Genomic DNA, 14,756 nt, shown 5'->3' on the forward strand with positions numbered 1-14,756 from the left:
AAATACTGATTGTTAAGATCCTTTTGAGAAGAGGAAGACATCTATCCTTTAGTTACGGAGACTTGCTATCTCCTTAGTCTTTACAACTTTGAGATGAACTAATTACTGCACCTGTTTTACATAAGAGAACATTTAGTCACCACAAAGTCAAGCAATTCATTCAAGGCCACACAATTTTACACATAAATAAACTAGATACTCTTTTGACTTAAATAATTAATGGCACATTTGGCCCAAATGTGTGCATACTTGAAAACTGTTCTAATTATAAACTCTTAAGAGAAAACCCAATCTTCCTAATTATTTTCCAAATGGCTAGCTATACATCTTTATTTCTGAGGCTGTATACCATGGGGTTCAACAACGGGATGATGATTGTATTGGTCACTACCACCAGCATGTCTTTGCCTGATGTATATTTAAATGAAGGTTGCTGGTAGACAAAGGAAACACAACCATAGTAGACAATGACTCGATGGAATCATCAGGATAGGATGGACGGTAAAGCCATGAGAGATGCAGATAAAGATAAAGATCAAAACAAACATGAAGATCTCACAGATAAAGATGATCACTTTCAGAACAGTGATATGGATAATAAGTGAAATATCACAAAAATAGTGGTTGACCTTGTTGGAACCACAGAAAAGAAGGCTAAAAACCAATGCCATTCCTACCAAAAATATTAGAAAGTTGCTGCCAGTTATCCACATATTCTCCAGTACAAAGGCTGGCAGATGGCATCATATAGGTCATAACCATTACTCCTTAATGCATGAAATTGCTGACAGCGAAACCAAGGAAGAAGCACATCTGGGTAGCACAACTCATAAAGCAGAGTGTCCTGAGTACAGAAAGCAGAATGATAAACATCTTGAGCAGAATGACCGTTATGTAGATTGAGATGATCTCAGAGGTAGAAAGAACACATAGAAAGAAGTACATGGGTGTATGGAGGCTGTGATCCAAGTGAATGACTGGCACGCTAATAATGTATCCACTCAAGATGACCAAACAAAGGCAAAGAAAGGTCACAAAAAAGACACACTGCAATTCCCCAAGGCTGGAGAAATCCAGCAGTAGTAACTCAGTACACAGAAGGAATTGGCCATGGAGAGTAATCTCACAGAATAAAGCCAATATGATAAGATCTAAAGACCTTAAGAATGGGAAATTTAGGGAAACTTGTTCTTCATAAAGCACCTGTCTGGTTTAAATGAGAAACAGCAAGCATGGGAAAGAAAAAAAAATTGTAAATTAATTAACAATTATCTTAAACTAAAATGCGCCACAATGCTATTTTTCTGACAATAAGTTTAGCTTTGAATTTAGTGACAAATGTTCACATGAAGTATACAAACACTGGCTCAAGTAAAGCTTATTCTTCATGCCCCCTCTTTGGATACTTATGTCATCTCTGCTTACTTTTTTGGTAATCTAATCCTCAAAAAAATCTTTATTTACATTAATTATGATTTTAAGTGATCATATTTTTACCCATATTACTATTACATATATTCTATAAACAATAGCATTATCTGCTTTTAGTGCCTTCCTCATCTAGGGTAATATCTACTGATCTTTGTGTTGCCTTCTTCACAAACACAGTTGCCTTTCATTACTAATTGTGTACTCTATTGCTATACAGTCATCTATTAAAGTTAATTTGGTTTAGAACTATTGTACTGTCTTAGAACTAGCTGTATAATTCCTCTACAAAATCTTGTAGAATTCTAGAACTAATTTCCCTTGCAGAAAATGCATGTCTAGAATAACTTACTTTTGCTTCAAGATTCACTGGTTGTTCATTTCATTTTATGTCTAACCTTAATATACCTGTCTTGGAGACTCATCACAACGTTGTTCCCAGGGTCAGTCTCTGAATTCTTAAGTAGGGAGGTTCAAAGACTTTCCCTAAGGACTCACAGTTATTATTGCTGGTACTAGATTATATAATTTTGTTTTATTATTTTTTAAATATGGGATATTTTAATTTTATTTTTACATTTAAATTTTTCAGCTACATCTGTAATGTTTAATTTCTTTTTGTTGTCTTTATTTTTCAATTACAGTGAGCATTCAATATTATATTAGTTTCAGGTGTACAACACAGTGTTAGATATTTATATAATTTAATAGATAATCCCACTGATAAATCTAGTACCAACCTAACACCATACATAGTTACTATAATATTATTGACAATATTTTGTATACTGTGACTGTTTTTTAATTTTCAATTTTTAGTACTTTTTAGTTCCTTCACCTTTCCCATCCAGGCCCCTAAAATATGCTCCTATCTGGTAACTATCAGTTTGTCTAGGTATGTTGGTTCCTTTATTTTGTTTTTTTAAATTCTACATATGCATGAAATCATATGTTATTTGTTTTCTCTAACTTATTTCACTTAGCATAATACCCTCTAGATATGTCCATGGTTTGGCAAATAGCAAGATTTCACTCTTTTTATGGCTATAATGCAAGAACTCCAGACCAGGAATCTGCACCTAGGATACTCCAGAAAAAAACAATCAGGGAGGACCAGAGGGGTGTGATATGCCATTTATTATTCACGGGGAAGCTTCAGCAGTGGCTGGTCTGGGCTGCAGAAAAAGTCACCTGGTCAAAGGCGGGCAACATTTTATGCACACAAGCAGAGGGAGGGGTTATCTCATTGAGGAAGCAGCTACCTTCTCAGGTGGATGAAAGCAAGTTGTGCTGCTTGGTTACAGGAGCAGATGATATCCATGGTAGCAGCGGTAAAATGATCTGTGGAGCAGGCACTGCCAAGAGTTCTTTGTGTACTGCTTTCCTTGGCTATTGTCCAGACAGCCAGCAGTCTTCTGACTGTGGGTATGTGGAGGGGCTATGTTCTGAATTAACCCCACAATAGATGAATAATATTCCATTATTTACATTACCATTTATTCTTTTTCCAATCATCTTTTTCCAATCATCTATCAGTGGAAACTTAGGTTGCTTCTGTATCTTGGCTATTGTAAATATTGCTGCAATAAACATAAGGATGCATGTGTCTTTTTGAATTAGTGTTTTGGATTTCTTCAGATAAATGCCCAGAAGTGGAATTTCTGGGTCATATGATAGTCCTATTTTTAATTTTTTGAGATATCTTCATACTGTTTTCCATAATAGATGAACTAATTTGCAATCCTATCAACAGTGCACAGGAGTTCCCTTTTCTTCACACCCTGGCCAGTATTTGTTTTTGCTGATTTATTGATGATAGCCATTCTTACAGGTGTGAAGTGATACCTTATTGTAGTTTTAATTTGCATTTTCTGATGATTAGTGACCTTGAGTATCTTTTCAAATGTATCTTGGTCATCTGTATGCCCTCTTAGGAGAAATGTCTATTCAGATCTTCTGACTATATTTAAATCAGACGGTTTTGTGTGTGTTATGTCATATGAGTTCTTTATATATTTTGGATATTAACCCCTTTCAGTAGGTTGTCTGCATCTTGTTAATGATTTTCTTTGTCATGCAAAAACTTTTTAGTTTCATATGGAACCATTTATTTTCTTTTGTTTACCTTATCCAAAGAGACATACCCAGAAATATATTACTAAGAGTGATGTCAAAGAATTTACTGCCTAAGTTTTATTCTAGGAGTTTTAAGGTTTGGGTTTTACATTTGTCTTGAATCCATTTTTAGTTTTCTCTGTATGTGGTGTAAGAAATCATTCTAGTTTTATTTTTGCATGTATCTGTCCAGTGTTTCCAATACCTTTTATTGAAGAAACTATCTTTACTCTATTGTATATTCTTGATTCCTTTGTCATTTATTAATAGACCATATAAGTGTGGATTTATTTCTGGATACTATTCTGTTCCATTGATCTATGTGTTTGTTCTTATGCCAGTATCATGCTCTTTTGGTCACTATAGGCTTGTAGTACAGTTTGACATCAGGTAGTGTGATACCTCCAACTTTGTTCTTCTTTTTCAAGACTTTTGTAGCTATTCAGGGTCTTTTGCAGTTCTATATAAATTTTAAGATTATTTGTTCTCATTTAAAAAAAATGCTATTGGTATTTTGATAAGAATTGCATTGAATCTGTAGATTTCTTTGAGTAGTATGGACATTTTAACAATCTTGATTCTACCTATTCAATTGCGCAGTATATGCTTTCTTTTACTTGAATCTTCAATTTCTTATTCAGTGTCTTATAGTTGTATGACTAGAGGTCTTTTACCTCCTTGGTTAAATTTGTTCCTCAGTATTTTTTGATATAATTCAAATTAGATTGTTTCTTAATTTCTCTTTCTGATAGTATGTTATTGGTGTATATACAACTCATTTTTTAATATTAATTTTATATCCTGATACTTTATTGAATTAATTTATCAGATCTAAGACTCTTTTGGGTTCCCTATATATAGTATCATGTCATCAGCAAATAATTAGTTTTACTTCTTCCTTTCCAATTTGAATGCCATGTATTTATTTTTCTTGTCTAATTGTTTTGGTTAAGCATTCCACTTTTAACGAAAGCAGTGAATGGAGACATTCTTGTCTTGCTTCTGCTCTTAAGAAAAGTGCTTTTAGCTTTTCACCATTGAGTTGGATGTTAATTGTGGGTATGTCATGTAAGGTCTTTATTATGTTGAGGTATGTTTTCTCTATTCTCACTTTAATGAATTTTTTTTTTAATCATAAAAAGATGTTGGACTTTATTATGCTTTTTCTGCAATTATAGATATGATCATATAATTCGTATGCTTCATTTTGTTTATATGATATATCACGTTACTTTATTTGCACATATTGAACCAACCTTGCATTCCAGGAATAAATCCCACCTGATCATGGCATATGATCTTTTTAATATGTTGCTGAATTCTGTGTCCTAATATTTTGTTGAGAATTTTTGCGTCTATGTTCATAATAGAAATTGACTTATAATCTTTATTTATTTTTATAATGTTTTTGTCTAGTTACGTTATCAAGGAAATGCTATCTTCATAAAATAAATTTGGGAGTCTTTCCTCCTCTTCAATATTTTGGAATACTTTAAGAAGAATGGATCTCGATTTTATCTTGAACATTTGGAAAAATTTACCTATGAAGCCATCTGGTCCAGGACTTTTGTTTGTTGGGAGGTTTTTTATTATTGTTTCAATTTTGTTGGTAGTTATCAGTCTGTTCAGATTTGTTGTTTCTTTTTGATTCAGTTTTGGAAGATTGTCTGTTTCAAGAAATTTATCCATTTCTTTCCAATTGTTTCATTTATTGGCATATAATTGTTCATAGTATTTTCTTATAATCCTTTGCATTTATATAATGTCAGCTGTTACTTCTCTTTCTTTTCTGATTTTATTTATTGGGTTCTCTTTCTTTTTTCCTTCATGAGTCTGGTTAAAGGTTTATCAATTTTGTTCATTTTTCAAAGAAACAACTCCTGGTTTCATTGATATTTTGTATTTTTTAAGTCTGTTTTATTTATTTCTGCTCTGATCTTTATTATTTCTTATTTCTATCCACCTTGGGCCTTGTTTGTTCTTAATTTTTTAGTTCCTTTAGGTATCAAGTTAGATAGTTTATTTGTCTCAAGAAATCTTTTGATATCTTCCTCGATCTTATTGTTAATCCATTTGTTGTTTAGTAGCATGTTATTAAGCCTCCTTGATTATGTGTAATTTTTGTTTATTCTTGAAAATGGTTCTAGTTGTATATCATTGGAACCAGAGAAATGCAAAATATAATTTCAGTCTTCTTAAATTTATTGAGACTTGTTTGTTGGCCTACTATGTGGTCTATTTTCGAAATGTTCCATGTGAAATTGAAAAGAATGTAGATTCTGCCACTTTTAAATGCAATGTTCTAAAAATATCAATTAAATCCATTTGGTTTAATGTGTCATTTAAGGCTATTGTTTCCTTGTTTATTTTTTTACTTGATGACGTACCTTTGGTGTCAGTGGGCTGTTAAAGTCCCTTATAATTACTATATTACTGCCAATTTCTCTCTTTATGCTAGTCAATATTTGCTTTACATTTTTTGGTGTTTCTATGTTGGGTGCATAAATTTTTACAAGGGTTATATTTTCTTTTTGGATTGTCAATTTATCATTATAAAATGTCTTTCTTTGTCTCTTATCCATAGGGAACTTAGATACCCTATTGACAGCTATGGATAGATCATCTGAGCAGAAATTCAATAAGAAATATCACCCTTAAATGAGATATTAGACCAATTAGATATAATCGATATTTACAGAGCCTTTCATCCAAAAATACCAAAATATACATTTTTTTCTCTAGTAAACATGAAACGTTCTCAAAAATTATCATTTTTAGGCAAGGCAACCCTTGGTTGACCTCACAGATTGAAAGGGCCTTATCAGCTTACAATCCCTTATTTTTTTTTTTATGCCTACAGCACCTGATCTTCCTAGGTGGTCTCCCATCCAAGTACTAACCAGGTCCGATTCTGCTTACCTTCCAAGATCAGAGAGGATCGGGCTTGTTCAGGGTAGCATGGCTGTAGACACATTCTCAAAAATTAGACCATATGTTGGGACATAAAACTAACCTCAACAAATTTAATAAGATTGAAATCATACCAAGTATATTCTCCAATCACAATGCTTTAAAACAGGAGAGCAACTGCAAAAAGAAAGTGGGATAACCACAAATATGTGGAAATTAAGCAACATGCCACTAAGAAATGACTAGGTCAAAGAAGCAATAAAAGGAGAGATCAAGAGATGCATAGAAATAAATACAAATTAAAATACAACATATCAAAACTTTTTGGATATAGCAAAAGTGGTAATGAGAGAAAAGTTTATATCACTTCAGGCCTACTCAAGAAATAAGAAAATCCCAAATAAATAACCTAACATTATATCTTAAAGAACTAGAAAAATAAGAACAAATGAAACACAAAGACAACACAAAAATAAAAATATAAAAATTAGAGCAGATGTGAATGAAATTAAGAACAAAAGACAATAAAAAAAATAATGCAACAAAAAGTTGGTTCTTGGAAAAAAAGAGGAGTAAAATGACAAACCTCTGGTTAGACTAAGAAGAAAAGAGAAAAGACACAAGTAAACAAAATCATAAATGAAAGAAAAGAAGTGACAACAGATACCACTGAAATACAAAATATCATACAAGAATACTATGAAAAAGTATATAACACCAAATTTAATAACCTAGAAGAAATGGAAAAGTCTTTAGAATTATACAACCACCCTAGATTGAATAAGGAAAAACTGGAAAATTTAAATAGATTGATCAACAGAAAGAAAAAAGTCATCGAAAATCTTCCAAAATGTAAAAGTCCAGGATCGGATGCCTTCACTAGTGAATTCTACCAAATATTTAAAGATTTAATACCTATAATTTTCAAACTATTCTGACACATTTAAGAAGAGGATATACTACCTAACTCATTTTATGAGGCCAACATTACTCTGATACCAAAATTTGGTAAAGATAACACAAGAAAAGAAAACTATAGACTAATATCTCTGATAAACAAAAGAAAAAATCTTAAACAAAATACAAACAAATTGAATACAACAATAAGTTAAAAAAATTATACATCACAATCACATACGGTTTAATCCAGGGGCACAAGGATGGCTCAACATATGCTAATTGAGCAATGTGATACACCACATATATCAAAATAAAAGATGAAAATCATGTGATTATATCACTAGATGCAGAAAAAGCATTTGTCAAGATACAACATCTACTTATAATTAAAACACTTAATAAAGTGAGTATAGAAGGAAAGCATTTCAACATAATGAAGGCCATATACAACAAATCCTCAGCTAATATCATACTTAATGGTGAAAAACTAAAAGCTTTCCCTCTAAGATCAGGAACAAACATGAATGCTCATTCTCATCACTCTTATTCAATATAGTAATGGAAGTCCTAGCTAGAACAATCAGGCAAGAGAAAGAAATAAAAGGCATCTAAGTTGAGAATGAAGAAGTCAAATTGTCACTTTTTGCAAATGACATGATTCTATATACAGAAAAATCTGAAGACTCAACTGACAAACTATTAGAAACAATAAATGAATATAGTAAAGTTGCAGGATACATCAATGTACATGAAAACAAAAAAAAATAGTGTCTTTTGATAGATGACTAGATAAAGAAGAGATAGTACATATATACAATGGAATATTACTCAGTCCTAGAAAACATGAAATACTGTCATTTGTAACAATATGAATATATCTTGAGATAATTATGTTAAGCATAAGTCAGACAGAAAAAGTTGAGAACCATATCATTTCACTCGTATGTGGGTTATAAAACTGAAAGCAACAAACAACACAAACAGAGACTCATGGACATGGACAACAGTTTAGTGGTTACCAGAGGGAAAGGCAGGTAGATAAGAGTTAAGGGAGGCAAATATACAGTGATGGAAGGAAATTTAACCTTGAGTGGTGAACATACAATAAAATATATGATGTATTATTGAATTGCATGTACCCTTGAAACCTATATAATTTTATTTTCCAAATGTCATCCCAATAAGTTTAATAAAAGAACAAAGAAGAAATAAGAAAAAATAACAAATAAATAACAAATTTATAGAAATTAAAACAAGAAATCTATAACTTCTTTTCACTTTAAATAGTACAAAAACTCTGAATCTGTCAGGAATAGATATATTGTTGGATATCTAAAAGGGTAGATATTTAAAAGAAATTTGAAGAGTTTGAGACCTACTCTTCTTGATATTGGATGTGAGAATTGTGCTCCCTCTTAACACCCTGTGATTGTCTCTGTCTTACCTTTTGTACTCTCCATTTATTTTTCCATCTGCCCTTCTAAACATCAAGTTCTTTTCAGACAGAGGCCAGTAGTTCTAAACTTTCTAGGAATAAAAAAATCACTTGAACTAATTGCAAAATATTTCCAGGCCCCACTTCAAATATTTCTTATTTAGGAGACCCTGGGTAGAACCTAGAAGTAAACATTTTACATACACTTCAGGAGGCTCACGTGTATGTAGTCCATATACAACCATTGTCGTGGACTATGCCATTCTCATCCTAGTCAGCCTTCCCTACCAAAATGATCACCAGAGTGCCCGGGACTTTGTCAGTACTCAATAGTTATTGATTAAATTCATGAATTGATGAATGCAAGAATAAATATCTGCTTTGATTACTGTATTTAAAGAGATGAATTTAGCAGATAAAGAAATGAAGAAAAGGTTAGAATTTGTGCTCCTTTAGAATTCAGGCATAACTGAGATGCATAAAGCAGGAGAAACATAGAAAAAAATTATCTAGCTTATTCAAGTAGCAAACTTGAAAGAGTAGAAAGAAACTATATGAAATCTATCAAGGATGGTATTTATTTAGTCCCTAAAAACAGTTCATTTATATCCAGAATTTGTAAGGCAAATGATTACGAGAAATACAGTTTATTATTTTATTCAGTAAGTAAAACTTTGAGTCAAAATGAATGACCCATGAAAATAATCATAGTATTCAAAGCTATCCATCTACATAGATCAAGTAAAGTAAATTATTTGATTTTTTTTCCCTTTACAAGTTTTCGTAATGCCTAGAATTAAAAGAAGTATCTCCTTTCGAGACCTCAATCCCCTGGAGTACCCTAACTCTATAAGACCCAAAGATTTCTCTGGAGCTTCTGCCATCAGGAACACTAATGTACTAGTATTGAAGCTGTCTACTTAGCTCCAGCCTGGCTACCAATCAGAGATTTCTTTTGTCTTTGAAGGATCATAGCACTTAGACTTTCCACAATCAAATTTGGAAGAAAAATTTAATGTCATTCCAAATTGTGCCTATTTCTCTCTCCTCTTACACTTTGATGTGATACAGGAGAAAGAAACCTGGGATTGTGGTAGAACTCTGCCTATACATGTAAGTGTTTTCTTTGTTTTACAGTTGTAAGACCACTCTTTTCTCTTAGCAATATTATCTGTCAATCCACTCTACAAATGTTTTGGGTACCAAAGAAATATTCAGATGAAGAACTGGTGAACACTATGCACAGGTGATGGGGGTCATAGCATCAGGATCCAGGCAGAAACACAGCAATAGAGACCACAGAGTGATGGCAGAGATCCAGCAGGACAAATCCCTATCATCTGAATATGGAGAGAGAGTAAAATTAGAAAAGTATAAGAGAGTATAAAACAGTAAGTGTTCCTAAAATAGACAACCTAAAAATTAGGAAGAAATTGCCTGAATAGCAGGGCAAATATGTAATTTAGCAAAAGGAAAAATGTATGTTATGTATTGAAGGTGGAAGATTAAGAGAAAGGAGTAGATGGAAGGATGGAGCAGATTGCCTGTATGAGGATCACACAGAATAAAGATCTATTTTCTAAGCTACTGGCGTATAAACACACAGTACAAAAAATATATATTAAAATTAAAGTGCAGGTTAAAAAAAGACACAGACCTGGATAGGGTAGTTTAGGATATTTGGGATCCAGTCTCCCCACTGCTGTTAAATAGCTATGCAACCTAGATCTTTACATTTTACTTCACTGGGCCTCAGCTTCTTCATTTGTAACATGATAGAGGGGCTGGCTACTAAAAGCTAACACTATTCAATACTTACAATGGACATTTATACTCACAAAAAAATGTTTTATTTCTATCATTTTTTGCCATTTCAAATAAACACCTGAGGCACAAAGAAGTGATTTCCACAAATTCATAAACTGGTCAGTGGCAGAGTCACAATTGCACCCCAGGTAGTCAAGAGCCTACATCCTTCCCAGTCTCGCTATGCTCCCATTCCAAAAAATGACCCCAGAACAAATTATAGAGATGTAAATGCACACAGTAATCAAAGTCTTAGGGATACTCAGGTATAAAGAATAGTAGGAAAGGAAATATGTTATTTGTAAAGATAGAGACAGAAATTAGTGATGTGCAATTGCAGCAAACCATACAGCTTACAGCTGAGGGACAGAGGTATGATCTACTCTGGACTAAAATACCTGAGATGATGATTAGGACAGAGAATTCTAGAAATGTCATGAGAAGTAATGGAAAGAACTAAGACTATTAGTCAGAAGGAAAATAAGACTCATAAAGGAAAATAATCACTTTATTCCAATAACTAAAGGTCTGTCATTTAAAAAAAATAATAATAACTTCTTGTGAGTATCTGCAGAGGGCAAATAAAAAAGTGATAATGTCTTAAGGGGGCATAGTTTATCTCAAATAAGGATGTTTTAGCCAATTAAGTCATCTAGCAAGAGAACAGCCTGCTTTGTGAAGCTTCTTATAATTTGACCCTGACTATGGAGATCGGATAATACTTCCCAGATTAATGTAAAAGGTCTACAGAATTGGGTTCAGATTGAATGAGTAGATTCTTGAGGATTTTCTGATACACACATTGTCTGATTGTCTAAGGCTAGTATGAAGGTTTAGCATAATGTATTCTTCGAATCAAACTGTTGATCTTTCCACAGATAATGGTGAGAGTTGTTCTGAAAACATTATAGAGACAACAGGTCTTGAGGCAGAGGCCAAAAGTATAGAAGTCTCAGCCTGAGCCTTGAGGCAGAGGCCAAAAGTGTAGATGTCTCAGCCTGAGCCTATGCTTACATTGTGAGCATAAATTGAGTTTTGATTAGATTCTTAACTTGAAATTCCCATACACTCACAACAAGTGAAACCTCAATATGTCAGATCATTCTGAGCCCATCCAAAAATCCTCACAATTTTTCATGAATAAATAAATCTCAATACTTTTAAATAAAAAATAGTATATTATATCTAAACAAGCAATATTTGAGTCAGTATATAAGGGACTGGGTAGATCAGTTTTCATTTATTTTTGTTTTTGTTTTTTTTTTCCTGAATCGTATTTTCATAATAAGTGAAGATAAATGATTTCTAAGGACAGTTGCTCTCATGTGGGTTAATCTTTTAAAGTCTCGATTTCTTCTTCCATAAAATGAGAGAATTAGATGAGACTAGCTCTAAATCACTTCTTGATTTGACACACTATGTATGAACTTTCTATAAGAATAAGAACACAAAGAATAGGAACAACTTTAAAAAATAAAGAAATCTCTTCAGATATCTTTAAATTGAGATAGTACTTGGTACTATTTTTCATGCCTCTTGTTTTCCCCCCGTCATCACCCCTTTATCTGTGTGCTTAACTTGTGTGTTATCATCAGCTTTGTGCAGAAGCACAAATGGAGGTTGTTTGGGGCATTTCACAACTGTCACATTCTTTCTGTTCTCAATTTCAGGATATCTGATTCTGATACCCACTGACCAATGAAGAGACAAAACCAGAGTGTGATTACTGAGTTCATCCTTATAGGCTTCTCAAACCTGGAGGGTCTCCAAATCTTTCTCTTCTTTATTTTCCTATTGGTTTATCTGACCACTCTGATGGCCAACGCCACCATCATGACTGTCATTTGTCTGCATCAAGCTTTGCACACCCCTATGTACTTCTTTCTCTTTGTCCTCTCTTGCTCTGAAACCTGCTACACCTTGGTCATTGTACCAAAAATGCTGACCAACCTGCTTTTCACAAGTCCAACTATTTCTTTTTCTGGGTGTGCTACCCAGCTCTATTTCTTTGTTGGCTTGGCTTGTACCAACTGTTTTCTAATTGCTGTAATGGGTTATGATCGCTATGTGGCTATCTGCAACCCTCTCAACTACACACTAATTGTCAACAGAGCCACCTGCCTGCAGTTGGTTCTAGCCTCCAGTTTCTGTGGTTTCCTGATCTCTGTGGTTGTCAACATCCTGGTATTTAGTGTACCCTTCTGTGCTTCCAATCGGATCAACCACTTTTTCTGTGACATTTTCCCTGTCATAAAACTGGGCTGCACAGATACCAGCCTGAAGGAGATGGTTATCTTCTCCCTCAGCATTCTGGTGTTGCTGGTCCCCTTTGTGTTTATCCTTATCTCTTACATCTTCATTGTTTCCACTATCCTTAAGATCTCCTCAGTGGAAGGACAGTGTAAGGCCTTCACCACCTGTGCCTCTCACCTCACAGTGGTTATTGTCCACTATGGCTGTGCTTCCTTTATCTACTTGAGGCCCACATCTCTATACTCCTCAGATAAAGATCACCTTGTGGCAGTGACCTATACTGTGATCACTCCACTACTCAATCCCCTTGTCTACACACTGAGAAATAAAGAAGTGAAAATGGCTCTGAGAAAGGTTCTCAGTAGACACTCATTTTCAAAAACTGTATAAACTAGTTGATTGGTCAGGAAAGTGTCCTGGATGAAACTTTAATTCTATGTACAAATTATTTTTGTCTAAAAGAGAAAAACGGAAATGAGGATTTCAAGTTACCTTGATTCCTTTTACTTGAAAGTCTTTCTTCAAGTTTACTCAATTTCCAGTGTAGAGATTATACATTGATCTTCAGAAAGCTGTGTGAATGTGGTAAATTTCAAGGACTAAAATCCATGATATTTTCATGCATTAAAAATGCCAAGTTTCTCAGATAAACATGACAAATGATGCATTATCTTCCTGAGAATGCACAGCTTGTTGATATTCATCCTACACTAAAGGAAGTAGTGGAGAATATAGTTTAAGTTTTGAATGCATGTTAGGCATGTTAGGCAATATATGGATATACATACATATTTGTATATGTGTGTGTGTGTCTATACATACATACATACATATATATATTTGAGAGAGAGAGAGAGAGAGAGAGAGATACACATATATAGAGAGAAAGAAGAGGTTAAAATATTTACGAAAATAAACTATTTATAGATAAATATGGATAAAGGAGGAAATTAAAATTCTAAGAAGCTAATGATAGAAAAGAAAATACGAACTGGAATCCTAAACCTGGTTTTAAATCTTAATTTGGATAATTTTCCAGTTAAATGTCATGGGTTTAACCTCTCTTATGGTCTGTCATCACCTATGCAACCTGAGACCCTTACTGTCTCCTTGGTGAGGCATTTTAAGAACTAAATAAGTTAATACATGAAAAGCAATTCCATGCTGTCTCACAGAAGACATTCAAAATATGTATTAGTTCCCTTTCACCTGTTTTTTATTTTCTTTTCTTCTTTTAGTAAACTAGAATCGTACTTAATGTGAGATATAGTATGAAAGTAAGTTGACTATTCAAGATTCTGTTCATATATCTGCTACTAAGTGAAAAACATTAAACTAGGTATTAAAGATAAAGAGTAAAATACAATCTTTTTTCTTTCATTTCTCACTATTAGGAGTGACCAAATTTCAGTCATGTTTATAGGTGCATTATATATATTTGGCTGAGTTTGCCATGAATTTTGTTAAAGGTGTATTTCAATAAAACAACTAAATTTTATTTGATGCTAATTTCATAAAGTTTTATTTCTCATGCTTTCACTTAAGCAATATGTAGTTTAGGAGCTCTTGCTTGGAGTGGGAGGAATAATCTAGATTTATTTTTAAATTAAATTTATTGGGGTGACATTGGTTAATAAAGTTATAAAGGTTTTAAGTTTACAATTCTGTAATACATCATATATATATTGCATTGTGTGTTCACCACCCAAAGTCAAATCTCCTTCTGTCACCATATATTTGACCCCCTTTATCATATTCTAACTCCCTCAGCCCACTTTTTTTTCTGATAACCACTAAACTGTTGTCTGGAATAACCTAAATTTAAAAGTAAGTTGTCTTACATAATTGCTGAGCATGCACCAATAACTTAAACTCTATAAATTGGTAATAATTAAAATAGGGTTGTTAT

At 33.2% G+C, this 14,756-nt stretch overlaps 1 protein-coding gene and 2 pseudogenes across 1 annotated transcript; 1 reads left to right on the forward strand and 2 right to left on the reverse strand.

The window, feature by feature from the left end:
• Positions 1–265: 265 nt before the first annotated feature.
• LOC107195497 lies at positions 266–1,112 on the reverse strand (annotated as a pseudogene).
• Positions 1,113–6,394: 5,282 nt separating this feature from the next.
• Positions 6,395–6,513, reverse strand: LOC112477886 (annotated as a pseudogene).
• A 5,779-nt stretch (positions 6,514–12,292) lies between these two features.
• Positions 12,293–13,237, forward strand: LOC102884572 (olfactory receptor 10T2). The gene has a single exon (XM_006909497.1). It carries the CDS (start codon positions 12,293–12,295, stop codon positions 13,235–13,237), a length of 945 nt encoding a protein of 314 aa, XP_006909559.1.
• The last annotated feature ends 1,519 nt before the right edge of the window (positions 13,238–14,756 follow it).

The sequence above is a fragment of the Pteropus alecto genome, unplaced genomic scaffold (assembly GCF_000325575.1).
Source record: "Pteropus alecto unplaced genomic scaffold, ASM32557v1 scaffold83, whole genome shotgun sequence".
In the NCBI taxonomy this organism is placed as follows: Eukaryota; Metazoa; Chordata; class Mammalia; order Chiroptera; family Pteropodidae; genus Pteropus; species Pteropus alecto.